Consider the following 15,987-nt stretch of genomic DNA (forward strand, 5'->3'; position numbering starts at 1 on the left):
TGTGGAGGCTACCAGTCTCCAGCATTCAAGCAGTGAAGATCCCGGCCAGTGGTTGGCCTTGTTTGAAGCCATATAAAGACTTACCGTGGCTTCCTGAAGCCAATCTCCATTTTTGCTTATCTGACCCGGGGTCCTCTCACTGACAAAGAACTTGGGTCTGGGGGCCCAGGGCTCTTTCCTGGCTTATCAGATGAGGTAGTGCTTGCCAAGTCCAAATTCTACGTTTATTTCCCCTCAGAGGGACATTTCCTGAAGGTGAAACTGTTCCTACTCCCTTCCCAGGGGCCCCGCTGGCTCCCGGAAGGCTCTCTGGGTATCTGCTTACTTTGTGTATGAAGCAGCCCCAGGCATCAACTAGGAATTCTGTTTATTAAAGGTCATTCTAAATTAACTACAAAGAATTGCATATATCTTTAATTCGACATCTAAAAAGAAGTCATGAGGCCGGAAGACATGGATGTGGGGTTGCTGCGGAGCTCTTGCAACCACCCCGGAGTCACACCACTCTGCTAGACCAAGTAGCACAGGCTGAGAGAGGGCAATGGGCTCTGGGAACCAGGGCAGAGAGTGGGCGAGGGGGGGCTGTTGGCACGCCTAAAGCAAAAGCCAAAGGCATGAAGGAAACGATTCGGGGAGAAGGGGGGAAAGGAGAAGAGAGCCCTGGATGCGTTAGGGGTCCAGCCTGGCCAGACCAGGGTCTATGTGTATATGGTGTGGGAGGGAGGGGATAGGACTGACTGAAGGAAGCATCCCCTCCCACAGGGGTCTCACTATCCCACCACCTGTTACATTCAGTTTCCCAGAGAGCTGGAATGATGTGGAAAAAGTGCAAGAAAGGATTCCTGGAAGGAGTAAGGCACTGGGGGAAGGGGCCCCTGAGAGCTCTGTGAATGCTCGGGGGGGAGCAGGAGCCAGGTCGGCCTCCATTCCCATCCTCTCACCCCTCAGTCAGGTGGCTTTTTCCAGGAGTCATTCAATCCAGGGAAGGGCTGAACAGATTGCCCCCTTGGGCAATTCAGCAGGCCGGGTCTGCCGTGAGGTAAGGAAGGAGGTAGAGGCAGCACAACAGCTCACTGGGGGCCTACTGTCCGTTGGGGGATGCAGCCTTCAAGCTCCAGTGCCTCTGGCCAGCCCTCGTACTTGTTGGTGTTCTTGCTGTTCTTCATGTGCTGTGGGGTAGCCATGAGGAAAGGAAATGATGGAGAAGGAAGGGGCAGGAGGCCCTGCTGCCAGGGGGCCACTCGGCAGGCGAGTGCACGTGGCGGGGTTCTCTCCCAAGGCAACCCAACTTGGACTGTCATTGCTACTTAGCAGAGGGAACTTACCTTGACTTCCTCTGAACCCATTTCCTCCTCTAGAAAGTGGCCTTCACTTTGGCCTACTTTCTAGGGGAGCTCAGGAGTAGGGGAAGAGAAAAAGGAGGGGGAATCCATTCCCTTGGCCCCCCGGCCTAAAGGATAAACAAAGTGGAAGATAGCATTATCCCCCTTTCCCCGCCTAGGGTTATTCTGGGGGAGGACCCTACAGACCTGCTCAAAGGGGCTCTTGTCCTGAACTCCTTTGGCACCAACAAACACCCAGCTGTCTCGGAAGGCCAGTTCCTTAGCGTTTGTGCTGCCTAGCTCACTGAAGATTTTCCTGGTTTCATCGTTCATCCTGCAGCAGACAGAGAAAGAAATCTGGGGAGGGGGTGGGGTGGAGATGGAGAACCAGGCTGCAAGGAGGGAAGAGGGGATGGAGAGGCGGAATCAAGAGTGTGGATCAGAGGCTTCTTACTTGGTGGCTGGGTCATCATAGGAAGCCACAAATACCAGCGTCCCCTCATGGAGTGGCCGGATGAACTTCAGCAAATCATTGACATCTAGGGAGAGAGGAGAGCGGATCCCCGTGAGGTAACGTCTGAGCTCTAGCTCAGAGACTCTGGAGGCCATCCAGAGGAGCCCCCTACTCTCCAGTAGGGATAGTGAAGGGAGTGCTGTTTGGAGAGTTGGTGGAATGAAGTCAAGAGCAGAGCAGGTGACAAATGGGCCCCCGGCCACTTCTCGGTGCTCCTACTCTCTGGAAGCTCCCTTAGGGGAACCTTTTCACCAGAGGGACATGACTGCTGGCTCCCCTCTGCTCTCCCGTCCCACTGTTCTGCATGTGCACCAGGATAGTATCTGCTCTCCCGTCCCACTATTCTGCACATGCACCAAGATAGTAGCTGCTCTCCCATCCCACTGTTCTGCACGTGCACCAGGATAGTAGAGACACGAGCCCCATATACACACAAGGCAATCAGCGCAGCACTTCCATGGTAGCAGAGAACCAGAAACGATGAGACCACTCATCACCTGGGCGATGGCTGACCACACTGTGGTACCTGAATGCGATGGCTCATTCAGCAGCGAGACGACTGTTCTGAGACTTGTCTGAGCTCAGAGAGCAAAGTGTGCACGGCCAAAAGAATGCCCCATTACCAGAGGAATGGATCAAAGATCTCAGAAACCCGAGCTCTAAGCAACTGAAAAACCCACTGATGTTTCCGGAGGATATGCAGTGACACTCGTGCCCCTTTTTCTTTGCAGATGGGGGCAATTCCTGCAGAATACTGTCTACACTGGCAGATGACCGTCACTGAGTGTCTTTGATTAACTGCTTTTCTGTGTCACAAAACAAGGGAGGATTTAATCGCAGAAAGGGGGAGAGGGGACTTTTCTAGAAACGACTGTGACAAAAACAAACAAAATGTACCTGCAACAATGTACCTTTTTTTTTTGGGGGGGGGGGGGGGGGGGAGCAGGCAATTGCGGTTAAGTGACTTGCCCAGGATCACACAGTTAGTGTTAAGTATCTGAGGCCACATTTGAACTCAGGTCCTCCTGACCTCAGGGCCGATGCTCTCAGAATGTCCTTTCAAGAAGTGGCTGTCATTATGCCAGAGGGATCCAAAAGGAAAGAGAGAGCCAGAGTGGGGTGATCTTCCCTTCAACCCACCTGGAGCTCCTAAGGGAAGGACAGGCAGAGCTATGGAAGTGAGGGCTGGGAAGAACCCAGGGCTGGCCTCACTTGCTCGGGTCTCACTCACCTCCAGCCCACATGTCAAAGGATCTGGCCTCAAGGAGCTCCCCATTCACTCCTGCAATGGGAAGGTGGCAGGGTTAGGGCCGAGGACACCCCTGAGGGTGGCCACACACATGCACACATCCTTACCTCCCCCAAGGGGAAGCAGTCTGGGGCCAAAGAGCTTGCAAAGGGTTGCCAGCTGCTCAGAAGACTCAGAGCTAGTAAACCTTCAGAAAATGGGCCCCAGATTTTAGGCCCGTCCCCAGAGGGCTCAGCAGCAAACATTTGGGAGAATGTTTACTGTGGATACTGGAGGAGAATGGGAAGGAAGCCCCCGGATTGACAAAAACAGTGGGCAGAGCTGTCTTGGAAAACCACATCCAATGCAGCTAAGGAAGAGCTGGGGGTATGCAACTGAAGCTGGCATGGGCCACATTTGGCCCCCATGGGGGAACAGCCCCTGAAGAAGATCCTAAAACCTTTCCCCTGCCCCGGCCTAGACAATTTAGATAATCTCTTTTCTTCCGAGGCAGGTTCTTTTCTTTCCTGAAGGCTGAACTCCAAAGTCACCGCCTCCACGAAGCCATCTCTGAGGGATGGCCTTGGCACTCGAGAGCTTTCCTACTCTTGGAGTCGACCGGCTCACAGATCCCATTCTGTCTTACAGCCAAGGGCATTTACATCCAAGGCCACTCCCAGCCTGGGAGGAAGCTGGGAGAAACCTCCCCGTCTCAACACGGACAAGCTTTGAGACCTAACCCCAGCTGGCACTTCAATCCAACCCGATTCCTCTACTTTGTGTGGACTGGGGGGCCAGTCTCTGCCCTCTCCTAATGGCACTTGGTCTAAGAGAGAATGAATAAAATCAGGATTTTCCTTGTTTTTTGCACCTGCCTGACTAGGAGTTTCTTGAGGGCAGGACAGTGCTTTTGCCTTTCTTGGTATCCCTAGCTTAGCTGGCATACAGTAGGGGCTTAATCAATGCTGAGTGTCTGAACTATGTCAGTGGCAGGGAAGAGAAATGAGACCCTGATTTCTTCATGGGATTCAAGAACCACCAGCAGGCTAAGAGCTAGTTGGAAAGATAAGGAGGCGGCAAGGTCACCTCCCAGGGTCCTGCCAGATTCAGAACCTTGGGCGGTTGGGAGGGGCTGTTCAGAAGCTCTCCCCCAGCCAACTCGGTCCCAGTTCTCACCACTGGAAGGATTTGTCAAAACCAGCCCTGACCCTCGGTCCAGGCTTTTGGCTGACGCCACATCAGGGCCCATTTGCTGGTTTACTCTGTGATCAGCAGGCTTTGAAGAGCCCCATCCTCATTTCTTAGGAATCAAGGAGAGGGCTGTCCCAGGCCAGCAAGGAAAAAGAGGCACAAGGACAAGGCGAGCCATGAGAGGGGAGCTTTGAGATGAAGATGGAGAGGAAAAGGAGAAGTCCCAGAGAGAAGCTTGGGAGCCACAGTCCCCAAAGGGGAAGGATTAGCACAGCAAAGACCTGGAAGTCACGTGGACTATAGAAATCCCAAAGGTGGAATCTAATTTGTTCTGGATTTTAACCAGAGCCTGTCGAACAGCCAATGTCTTATTGGGCCAGAGCACCGGAAGGGTAACTGAGGGCCCGGCAGAGAAGAAGCCAGAGAAGTCGGATACCAACATCATCAGAACCGTCCTGGAAGAGTGCGAGAGCTGGAGAGGTCTGCGAGGGTCGGAGGCGACAGCCCAAGTGAGCCGCAGGAAGTCGCGTTTGGGGGAAGCGAGGGCATGCCATCGACACAGGAGAATAAGGAGAGCGAACTATTTGGGGGCTGTCCCCCTTCCACGGAGGATTGGCGGGGAGAGACACAACTCCTTCCTCATTCTCTTTCTAGGTCCATGTACAGGATCTGTTCCCAGAGCCCGCCAAGTCCAGAATGGGGTGGGCTCCGGACTCACCATTCACCAGGGCAATGTTCAGCCCACGTCCGACATTGTCCTTTACACTGCTCATTAGCCTGGGAAACAGAAGGGTCACACCTGTGATGGGAGAATAGGGGGGAGAGAAAACCTATTCCTCTTTCCGCCCCTTGGCTCTTCCCACGATGGGCACCATTGTCCCGTCCATCACTCCATCCCCTCCTTCCCACCATCCCGGTGACTTGAACCTCAATTTTCTCACATCTTATCCTCGAGGCAGATCTTGGGTCCAATGACATTGGCAGCCCCGCTGACCACACGGAAGGCCAAGTGCTGTTCGGGACATGGCTGGGGCAGGCCACACTTATACTTCCTGGCCCGGGGCTCTGGGCAGAGACAGTGGGGCAGTATGGTCAACTTACAGGGCTCGGGGGCAAGGAACAGAACTGTCTACTCAGCTGCCCCGGCCTCAGAGACCTCAAAAGGGCCAGGATCCGTGGCAGGATGCTTGCAGCACCAGGAGCAGGAAAGCAGAGGGGTCGGGGAAGAGAGAGTGCCAGCGAAAAAAAGACCCCAAACACAGGAAGGACCCGGAGTGGGGAGGCAGCAGGCAGGCCGGGAGACTAGGGGGACGAGAAAGAAAGGTAGAAAAGGGAATGGTGGGGAAGGGGAAGGGGCCGAGCCCAGGCAGGGCACTGAAAGGGTGCCAAGTGGTCCCTGCCCGAAGCCCTCTGCCCCTTGGAAGCTGGCCTGCTCCTTCTGCTGAGGTGAGCAGAGCTGGATGAAGGAGCCTCCCCCACCCCTGCCCTCTGCCCCCACCCCTGGCTGGGTTTGTTGGAGGAGATCGAAGCTCTCTCTGTGCCCCATCAAACTCACGCAGACACACTCACTCTCACGCCTGGCAGGGCGGCTGGCCTCGGGGCTGGGCTGGACTGACCACAGGGAGAAGGCCCTTTCTGCTACTGACAGGAGAAGAGAAACAGGGAGGGGGGGGGAGGAGGGACAGCAACAGAGAGGACAGGATGGGACAGTCTGTGAAACGCTTGGGAGAGCGCCCAAGGCAAGTAACGAGTGGCAGCAGAGAAGCGGGTGATAGAGCGGTGGGGGCCACAGGGCACAAGCGGAAAAGGGTGGGCCACAAGGAGGCCACCACGGTGCACAACCAGCCCAGGGCAGAGACGGAAGGCGGAAGAATGGCCGTGGGCTCCCAGGACACCTTTCAGGTTTGCCCTCGATGCCTCTGGGCCCCTTCCCCCCCAAGAGAAATCAAAGGGCCCGATGCCCCACTAGGGATGCAAGAGAAAAAGAGAATCATGGGATCTCAGGCCAGCACCCTCAAAAGACCAATCGGGAGCACCCCAGGGGCTCTTTCCAGTGTAGCCTCTGCCCTCCTTGTGCTGAGAAGCGAGAGCAGTTCCCTCCCTCCCTTTCTAGCCTTCCACTCGGCAAGTGTGCCCTCCTCCCAGCTCCCCGGGGCCCCCTGAGAGAAGACTGGGCCAGGAAGCTGAGCTGCCACCACCATGCACAAGAGAAAGGCCGTGGGGAAGGGGGCAAAGACCTACCTGTGGTCACTGCGTTCTCGGGCCCTGTGGAAGGGGGAAGAGAGGGGAGCAGCGTTACCTCAACCAGGAGACGAGGAGCCAGGATGGCTCCCGCCCCAGATTCTGGAGCGCCCCCTTGTGGAGGTATCCACACTAGTTTTACTCAGGTCTTTGTACCTTATTGCTCTTACTTGAGGGACATTCGGAATGACTTACTTAATCACTTTTCTAGGCCCTGGGATTTCAGTGATGTAAGGAAATTTCTCCCAAATATCCTTTACCAAGACCAGTCAACACTTTCTCTTCAACTCAGTCTTAGGGAGTTGCTTCAAGAGGTAGATGTTACACATTAGAACCCAGCTAAGGAGCTGGGTGGCTCCCAGGGGAAAGGGAGGGGGCCAAGAGTGAGCCAGCATGCACTGTGGGGAAGAGGTGCACTCACTACTGAAGAGCTGCTGTAGCCGAGAGAAGCTGCTCCCATGGGTCCCCAGGAGGATGCTGCCCATGATCCAGGTGAGGCCGGCAGTAAGGATCAGCACCACAATGCGCAGGGGGCCTGAGGAGATCCAGAGAGAGCTGCTCAGGGGCAGGAGGGAGGCCCCTAGGGCCAGAGAGGTAACAATCTGCAGTGAGCTCCCAAGTCTTCTAGGCCCAAACTCCTTAAACTAAAGGTCACAACCCACTATGGGCTCACATGGCTGAACAGGGCGTCCTGGAAAATCTGACCACAATCAAAGGCTTCTGAATGCAAAGCTCCAAAATTAATTTACAATCAAATGCGTAATAACCCTGAGGCCCTTCTGCCAGCACTTGCCCTCAGTACATTCGGAACACACACTTAACTTACCAGAAACAACTCGGCTCGGATTCAAGAACAAGGCCTCGTAAACATTTCCTGGATGAAAAGGGGTCTCCAGTGGAACAAATTTCTAGGCCAACCTAGTCCTGAACAGAAATCCTCCTCCACCACTGCTCATCCAGTTTCAACTTGAAGACTTACGGATGTACAGAGATCATCATCTCTCCACTGCCCCCCCCCCCGCCCCCAGGCAAATCCTTTCATTTTCAGATCCTGGCACCCAATTTCCCTTTATATTTAACCAAAATCTGCTTCTCTATCTCCACTCCCCTGGGAGCCCAGTAGAACAAGGTTAATCTCCCTGCCACTGCAGACCCTAGAAAACACAGAGCCTATCTTCCTTCCTTTTCTTCGGATCAAACATCTCTTCACTTCGCCAATGTATCTGGGCTCATCCCTTTGACATCCTAGCTGCCTCCCTTGAAGCAGCTCTAAGTTGGCTCACATATTTTTGGAAGTAACATGCCCAGAAGCAAATACAGCACTCCAGATGTGGTCAGAGCAGCGCGCATTTTTAAGGGCTCCCCTCTAGAGGGACCCTGGCCATATGGCACAGAGCCTAAGATCCTTCTGCTTCGGGGGGCTGCCACTTCCCCCACTGACCTACGAGACTGAGCCACCCAGGCCTGTCTTTAGCCACGGCAACATCTCTTTCATCATGCCTTCCACACTCTGAGATGGATTTTGGTGAACCTGAATGCAGGACTTGGGAATTTCCCTTGGGAGACTTCATCTTATTCAAGCAGAAGCAAACACACATACACAGTGCCAACGATGCAAATGGAAAGAAAACTAGAGAAACCCAAGAGTGCAGCAGAAGTCCGATGATCAAGATTGGCCCCAAGGAGAAAGGAGAAACACTTCCCTCTCCCCTTCCTGCACAGGTGAATGGGGTGGGGGGCAGGGAATTACGGATGGGGAGTGCTGCTCCTACTCATCCAACTCAGCTAAATTGCTTCTTCCCCTTCTCTTTGTTCTTGTTACAAGGGATAGCTTTCTTTGAAAGGGACAGAGGTACATTTGGAAGCAAAAATGATGTAACAGTAAAAATCACACCCCAAATCTCCTCTTTTTCAACTAGCAAGCACACAGACTGCCAAGATCTCTTTTGTGTTCCCAATTGAGGCACCCGCTGCATTTTAAATGTCACCTGATAGCCATTCATTTCACAAGCATTTACTATAAATTTTCTAGAGGAACGTGCCAGTTCTGAATCTGTAATCCATCCAGCTGGACACTGGACTATCAATCATCAGTCTTCCTCTAGGCCATGCTACAGTTTATGTTTGTGCTACAAAAAAAGGTGATGCGGTTAGTCTGGCTCATGTTAGCTTCTAGGAACAATTGGCCCGGGGCTGCCAAAATCCAATATTGATTTTGTATTTCACATTTGATTCCACTCTGTAATTGACTTTATTCTGTATAAGGACCTACGCCCTTTGACTCCGATCGAGGAAGTTCTCGAGTTCCAAAGTTCCACTTTCCTATCAATCACTTTCAATTAGAGGAAAATTCTGAGTATTCAGTTCAAATTCAATTCAATATACAAATTCTTGTATTTACAAGTCGGTCACATTTAACTGAAGAAGAGATTCCAAGTTCAGTGCTTCCAGCAAACACGAACTGTTACCTCAACACTATCTGCAACTCACTTTAGCTCCAGGAGATCCATCATCTTCTATACCAAGAACTATCCTGGTTCAATTTCAGGACATCTATCGGAAGGAGGAGCTGTTATCAGCCCACGTTCCCCACTCGCCACCAATATTATCGTCTCTGCCCCTAGGATTTCTTTAACCCAACGTTACCGTTTTCCCCACCTGGCAAGTTGTTCTTTGTTCTATGCAAGGGGGCTGCCTCTCCTTGAGGTCACCGAACTCACAGAGGAAGTCACTGGTGCTTTTTCTTAATAAATGTGTGCTTTACTAATAGACTCATTGTGTTCAGTGCTTGGAACTCTCTGGATATGACTTGGCCTCTATGTGACTTCTCTGCATCTCACTCCCCAAAACTGGTGCTATAATACTTCCTAGGTTCACAGGACTACAAGCATCCTTCCTGATACCTTTCACTTGTGGGATTTGAAGTGGATTTAATTTTCAACTTTCAATTGAGTAAATGAAGTAAAAAAGAGCGAAATAAGGCTAACATCATTCCATCAAGCCAAACTCTGCTTCTTAAGTTCCTCCCCAGTGCTCTGGATCTACCCTCTGGGGTTCAGTGGACCAAGTCCCAAATCCATGGCTTTCAAACACCTGACCATAGCTAACAACATCCCACTGAAGTTTTTTCTTCCGGGTCAACCTATCACTACCTTCTTTTCCTTTTTAACACGAGGGGCTTTTATTAAGAGCTGACCTCCAAGGATTCTTCCACTTCAAAACATAGGACTTTCGGAACTGTAAGGTAGACTTCTGGGACCTATTCTTTAACTTCAGGGCTTCAGGGATGCACCTTCCAGGGCTCAGGAAGAAAGGAGAGATCACAAAAGACACTTTACCCAGAATGGTTTGAATGAGAAAATGTGAATAATGGAACAGAACAACCCTGGGGGATGTTCATTTTTAATTTGCTCACATGTTGATGCTTAACAAGCTCAAACCAGCTGGTGGGACAGATTGCAACGTTAAGACAAGCTCTGGACGGATTGCCTCCTCCCCTCTACTGGTCTAGTTAGAAGACATTACTATTGATTTGGGGAAGCAATTCGTTTTGACCCAGGGGAAATGCATGTCCTAGCGACCTTAAAAATGCTGATTAAGCCCCTTTTTGTCCATTCAATCCTCTGGGCCCCAGATGCACTCCTGTGACCAGCACTTCTCACTGATAAAGTCCTAAAGCACAAGGATGACCACATGGGACTCGTGCTCCTCATGGCCCCTCCACCGTGACGTTCTCTCTCGTCCCTCTGCCGTCCGGTGCATTCCCTTTTCACCACCACCTCTTCGAATCCCTGGCCTTCACCAAGGCTCAACTAGAGTGGCTGGGGGCACTACAAGGGAGAAGAGTGGGCTGGAGTCAGCAAGACCTGAATTCAATCCAGCCTCACTTACCAGCCAAGTGACCCAGGGCAACCTCCTTTATAGGTCTGCCTTGGCCGGAAGGATCCGATAAGATGGTATTTGTAAAACATTCAGCACAGTGCCCGGCACCCAGTAGGCGCCTATTAATTATTATTTGCTGAATAATGCTTGCTCCCTCCCTCTTCTGAATACCACTCCTATACAATACTATCATATCAGGATTTTCCTAGTGACTCATGCTTGGCACCCTTCTCTAAACTGCTTTGTATGTCCTTCTTATGTTGTTCCCTGTTTACATGTTTTTCTCCAATGAGGCTGAGGGGCGAAGAGTAAATGTTTCATAAATGCTTGCAGAATGTACGAATGAAAGAGCTTGAAACGAGTCTTAACTATGGCAGCTGAGGTCGAATAAATGTGTAGACTTCTTTAATAAAAGGTGCATTTTGTAACAGATGGTTTCTCGCCTAGCATTTGTCCCAGTCTTCCCTCCCAAATTCCAAAACTTCAGCCTTTGCTTGCTTGGACCCGTTCCTTGGGGAGCTGTTTCCTTAGCGTAACTCCCAAGGGCCACCCCAGTCGGGGGTCATTGATGCTAATTTGATGGGGGTGCTGGGGCCCCTCTGAAAACTCAATAACCTCAGGACTTTCCTCAGCTTAACCCTAAACCTCTTCAGACTATTAAGAGGAGGCCACAGCAGGAGAGAATCAAGAAAATGTCAAAGCAAAGGGGATCTCGACTTGGACTTCTGCTATTCTGCAGGGAAGACGAGCATGTATGGGAGGTAGATGTAGCAGAAGGACAGGTTCTGGACTCAGGGGTCCAGGGTGAAAAGCCTGCTCAAGAACCTCGGGTCACTTGTACAGAACATATGGACACCTGCCTGCCCGTCCTGGGGACTCTGGGCTTCAGTTCCCTTCATTTGTAAGGGAAATGATCACCTCCCAGACCCTTTCCAACTCTAAATCTGCGGACAGTCAGGGAACCAATTTCTCAATGCAGAGAGCATCTCTGCCAGGGAGTCCATGAAATGAGCCTACATCAAGCCAGAGGCCTTTCAAGTTTGCAAAAGCACTTTTCTAATGAAGGCAAGATGAGCTCTCTTCACCTCTGACCCCCAAGCTCATCTGTCAATTTGATCTACACTATGAGACTTGGGCAAACATGCTTGTCTGTCTTCCCCTCTCTCCCTCCTCTTCTCCCCTTCCCCATCCTCCCTCTCTCTACCTCTTCCTTCCCTCATGTCCCATCCCTACTCCTCTTCCTTCCCCTCTCTCCTTTCCCATCCTCCTCTTTCCAGCTCTTCCTTCCTTTTCTCCCCTTTGCCCTCCCCCTCCCCTTCCACAACCCCCTCTCTTTCCATCTCTTCCTTCCCACCCTATCTTTTTCCCTCTCTCCTTTTCTCCCTCCCTCATCTCCATTCTTCTTTCTTCCTAACTTCCCCCCTTTCCTTCCCACCCTTTCCCCTTCCTCTTCCCCCTCTGTTTTTCCTCCTCTCTACCTCTTTCTTCCCTCCCTTTCTCCCTCCTCCTCTCTTCCTTTCCATTTCTCCTCCCCCATCCTCTTCCCTTTCTCCCTTTATCTCCTCCTCTCCTTCCCACCCGTTCCCCCTTCTCTTCTGCCACTTTCCCTCTTTTTCTCCTCTTCCTTCTCTTTCTTCCCTCTTCCTTTGTCCCCTATTCCCACTCCTCTTCCCTATCCCCCAATCATTTTTTCTCCCTCCCTCCTCTCCTCTTCCCCATCCCCCTCTCTCTTTCCATCTCTTCCTTTTCTTCCTCCTCTCTCTAGCCCTCTCCCTTCCCACCCCCATCTTCTTCCCTCTCTCTCCATCCCTTCCTTTCCTCCTTCTCTCACCCCCACTCCTCTTCCTTCCCAACTTCCCCCTCCCCCATCCTCTTCCCTCTCACTTTTTCTCCTTCTCTCCACCTTGCTTCCCTCCCTTTCTCCCTCCCCCTTCCCCATCCCTCTCTCCACCTCTTCCTTCCCACTTTCCCTCTCCATCTTCTTCCCCTTCTCTCCATCTCTTCTTTTTCTTCCTCCCCCTTTCCCATTCCTATCCTTTTCTCCCTCTCTCATCCCCAATCTTCTTCCCACCTTCCCCCCTCCTTTTCTCCTCTCCCCTTCCTCTCTCCACCTCTTCCTTCCCTCCTTTTCTCCCTCCCCTTTCCCCCTCTCTCCCTCCCCCTATCTTCCTTCCCACCTTTTCCCCTCTTCCCTTTCTCTCCCCCTCATCCCCACTTCTCTTCCGTCTCACCTTTCCCCTCCCCCAGCCTCTTCCCTCTCTCCCTTTTTCTTTTCTGCCCCTCCCCCTTCCCACCCTTTCTCCTTCCTCTTCCCCTCTCCCTCTTTTCTCCTCCTGGCCAATTCTCCCTTCCCTTCCTCTTGCCCTTCTCTAGCTCTTCCTTCCCTCCTTTCCCCCAGCCTTCGTTTGCGGGGGACCTCCTGCTTTATAGCTCAGGAAGGCTCCGGCTAGGTCACTTAGAGCTGGGTTATTCTGCCAAGCGTTTCCACAACGATGACGGCTGGCATTTTGGGGGGGCCGTTTCCACCCTGGCCAGGCTGGCCTCCTTTGCCAACACTGGGTACCGGGACGGGGCTGAGATGCCAGCTCTGCGTGGGAAGTTGGGGCCCGCACCTTGGGGGGGGAGGGGGCTGTGAGAGACGCTGCTGTTTCTTTGAAAAGCCTTCCCTTCGCTGCAAACGTCCTGGATGGCAGAGAAAGCGGAGGCATTCCCAAGTCCCCCGTCCCCGCTCCGTTTCCTCGGCAATACAGCGCTTCTCCTCGCACTGGATTCCTCGGGCCGGCGGCTCCTCTAGTTCGGGTCAAACCGGCCCACCGGCGGATGCGCCCTGGTTCCCCCCCCCCCCTCCCGCTTCTGTCCCCCTGGGGGGGCTAGCGCGGCAGCCCTTCCCAGCCCTCAGGCGATTCCCGGGCTCCGAGCCCTCCGGGCCTACCAAAGCCACCCCCTCCCGGCCCAGCTGACGGCGAGTCCGGCCGCGCAAGGTGCCTCCGAGGCGGCCCTGGAAGCCTGGGACGCCCCCCAGCAGCCGCCAGCACCGGACAGCGCTCCCGGCGCGACAACAGACCTTCTCCGGCCCCCCCACGCCGGGAGGGCCCTTCTCCCTCCCCGAGGAGGCCTCTCCAGATTTCGAGCCCCCTTCAAGGCGCTGCCCCGGTGACCCCGACCCCGACCCCCGCTCTCCCAGCTTCCCGGGAGCCGGCCCCCTCCTACCTGCCACCCTCATGGCTCCGTGGGTCTGTAAGTGCGCCTGCGTCAGTGTGCGCGCATGCAGGGCGGGGCACAGCGGCGCCCGGAATCTGGGAGGAGAGCGGGGGAGGGGGAAGGGGCGGGCCCAGAGGTGGAAAGTAGCCCGTAGGGGACGAGGTGTGGAGAGCGCCACAGGACGAGGCTGGCTCCCGTTCTATACGCACGCGCGCACGCCCGCCCAGCTGAAGTGGCGTGCGCAGGCTCCGTGGCCCCCCGCCGGTCACCGGGGCGTCCTCCCCGCCCCGCCCCCGCCCCGCCCCCGCCCCGCCCCACTCGACGCCTTCTGTTCGCCAGCCCCGGAATCCCGCGCTTCGGCTGGATCTCGGAGGAGCACCGCGGGCCGCCGCTTGGGGCAACCTGCCCACAGCCCGAGAAAATCCTCTTCCAAACCCAGCCCCGGGGTCGGACTCCCTCCTCCCTCCCCTTCCCCTTTGTTAGCTGCGAGGGCGCCGCTTTCGTGTTGCGCCAGGCACGGGGCTCAATACTTTCTGTGTTGTTTTTTTTAATTTTGAAATTGACTTAATATTTTCTACTTATGAAGTTCTATTTTCCACGTTTGTTTTTAAAACTGAGTTCCAGATTCCCTCATATCCCCACCCCCACCCTTGTCCCCCATTAAGAAAGTACATGTGAAGTTTTGCAAGATATTCCCATAAAATCCATGTTATAAAAGCAAACCCCCCTCTCCCAGGGCTCCACTTGCAGACAGATCACTTGTCTCTTACACCCCGAGAGGCGGAGCCATTCGGATCCCCGTTTGGGGGATAAGTGAGCCGGTGCCCAGGGCCACGGCTACTAAGCTTCTGATGGCAGATGGGCAATGATTTGCATCAGGTCTTAGCTGAAGCTCTGCACATCGAAGAAGAGATGCCTTAAAGGAAAGCTCTACCTCAGGAAAAACCGGAAAGTAGTCAATAAAGCCCAACAGTTATAGTGGGATCTATATTCCAGCTATCTCCAACTAGAATTTACAAATAGAAGCTTCCCCGTTAACACCCGGGCTATAGCTGAGATCTCCACTTGATTTTATAGATTGTAGGTAGACAAGTGACCTGCTCACCTTAAAGCACAGGTGGTACTCAAGTTAAACCAGAAATTCTCTCATCACCACTTTTTTTCATCATCTTCATCATGGCACCAACATTGGTAGGATACTACCTGTTGGGCGTTGTGCTTAGCACTTTATAGCTGTTATCTCATTTGATGGTCACAACAGCCCTAAGAAGTGCGTGCTGTTTTATCCTCATTTTACAGATGAGGAAACTGAGGCAAACAGGTGCAGTCCCTTGTCCAAGATCACACCGCTAGAAATGGACTGAGGCCACATTGAATCTTCCTGACTCTAGGCCCCGCACTCTTACTGGGTCATCATATCCTTGCCCGTTCTAGCAGTCTTCTCCTTGGATGCCATAATATAGGTTTTCTGACTGGTATTTCTACAGGCAGACTACAAGTATTGAGAAGCATTGAATCCAACAGCAAAACAAAATCAATGCAATCATTATTAGTGTTATATGACACAACATTTTCAAAATGTCCTGGATCTAGCCTGTTCCTGGCAACCATCCTCAAATTTTCCAGTCTGATATCCCTTCATGTTTAATTTCCTTAAAACCCTTTCTTAATTCTCCTATGCACTTCAAGTGCTGGGGAATATAAAGGGTTTGTTCAAACATAAGCACAACATTCTGTTAAGGTTCATTTAAATATATCCTATTCTGTCATCTTGGTTTTAGTTCATGAAGTAATGTTTCCGGGAAACATTTTTCTTTGAAATTCTATGTCAAAGAGGTCTGTCGTTCATTAATGCATTGTTGGTGGAGTTATGAACTGATCCCACCATTCTGGAGAGCAATTTGGAACTATGCCCAAATAGTTATTAAACTGCACATACCCTATGACCCAGCAGTGTTGCTACTGGACTCATATCCCAAAGAGATCATAAAAGAGGGAAAGGGACCCACATGTGCCAAAATGTTGGTGGCAGCCCTTTTTACAGTAACAAGAAGGGGCAGCTAGATGGCATAATGGATAGAGTAAGAGCACTGAAGTCAGGAGGACCTGAGTTCAAATCTGACCTCAAACACTATTTTCTAGTTGTGTGACCCTGGGCAAGTCACTTAATCCCAATTGCCTCAGCAATTAAAAAAAAATAAAGTAGCAAGAAACTGGAAACTAAGTGGATGCTCATCAAGTGGAGAATGGAGAATAAATTGTGGTATATGAATGTTAGGGAATATTCTTGTTCTATAAGAAATGATCAGCAGGATGGATTCAGAGAAGCTTGGAGAGACATAAATGGATGCTAAGTGAAATAAGTAGAACCAAGAGAATATTGTTCACATCAACAACAAGGTTATGTG

At 52.2% G+C, this 15,987-nt stretch overlaps 1 protein-coding gene across 4 annotated transcripts; it reads right to left on the reverse strand.

The window, feature by feature from the left end:
• Positions 1 to 352: 352 nt before the first annotated feature.
• FAM3A (FAM3 metabolism regulating signaling molecule A) lies at positions 353 to 13,675 on the reverse strand. Of its 4 annotated transcripts, none has more exons than XM_031945273.1 (10): positions 13,589 to 13,675; positions 6,918 to 7,031; positions 6,497 to 6,520; positions 5,825 to 5,893; positions 5,197 to 5,320; positions 4,974 to 5,032; positions 3,068 to 3,118; positions 1,777 to 1,861; positions 1,530 to 1,656; positions 353 to 1,169 (listed from the first exon to the last, which is right to left on the reverse strand). In XM_031945273.1, the coding sequence occupies exons 1-10, from the start codon at positions 13,599 to 13,601 to the stop codon at positions 1,071 to 1,073; spliced, it is 765 nt and encodes a 254-aa protein (XP_031801133.1). In that variant the 5' UTR covers positions 13,602 to 13,675; the 3' UTR covers positions 353 to 1,070. The 4 variants fall into 4 exon arrangements, with proteins under 4 accessions (XP_031801133.1, XP_031801132.1, XP_031801134.1 ...); XM_031945272.1 differs by having other exon boundaries at positions 5,825 to 5,896; XM_031945274.1 differs by lacking the exon at positions 13,589 to 13,675 and adding an exon at positions 7,323 to 7,486 and having other exon boundaries at positions 5,825 to 5,896.
• Between the last annotated feature and the right edge of the window lie 2,312 nt (positions 13,676 to 15,987).

The sequence above is a fragment of the Sarcophilus harrisii genome, chromosome X, assembly GCF_902635505.1.
Source record: "Sarcophilus harrisii chromosome X, mSarHar1.11, whole genome shotgun sequence".
In the NCBI taxonomy this organism is placed as follows: Eukaryota; Metazoa; Chordata; class Mammalia; order Dasyuromorphia; family Dasyuridae; genus Sarcophilus; species Sarcophilus harrisii.

Bases quoted from the DNA above. Each gene is read 5' to 3' on its own strand.
- FAM3A (XM_031945272.1), bottom strand. The intron at 1,862-3,067 runs GTGAGTGAGACC...CTCTCTCCCTAG, and splicing joins CTTTGACATGTGGGCTGGAG to ATGTCAATGATTTGCTGAAG. The intron at 1,170-1,529 runs GTCTGTAGGGTC...GCTACCCCACAG, and splicing joins ACAAGAGCCCCTTTGAGCAG to CACATGAAGAACAGCAAGAA.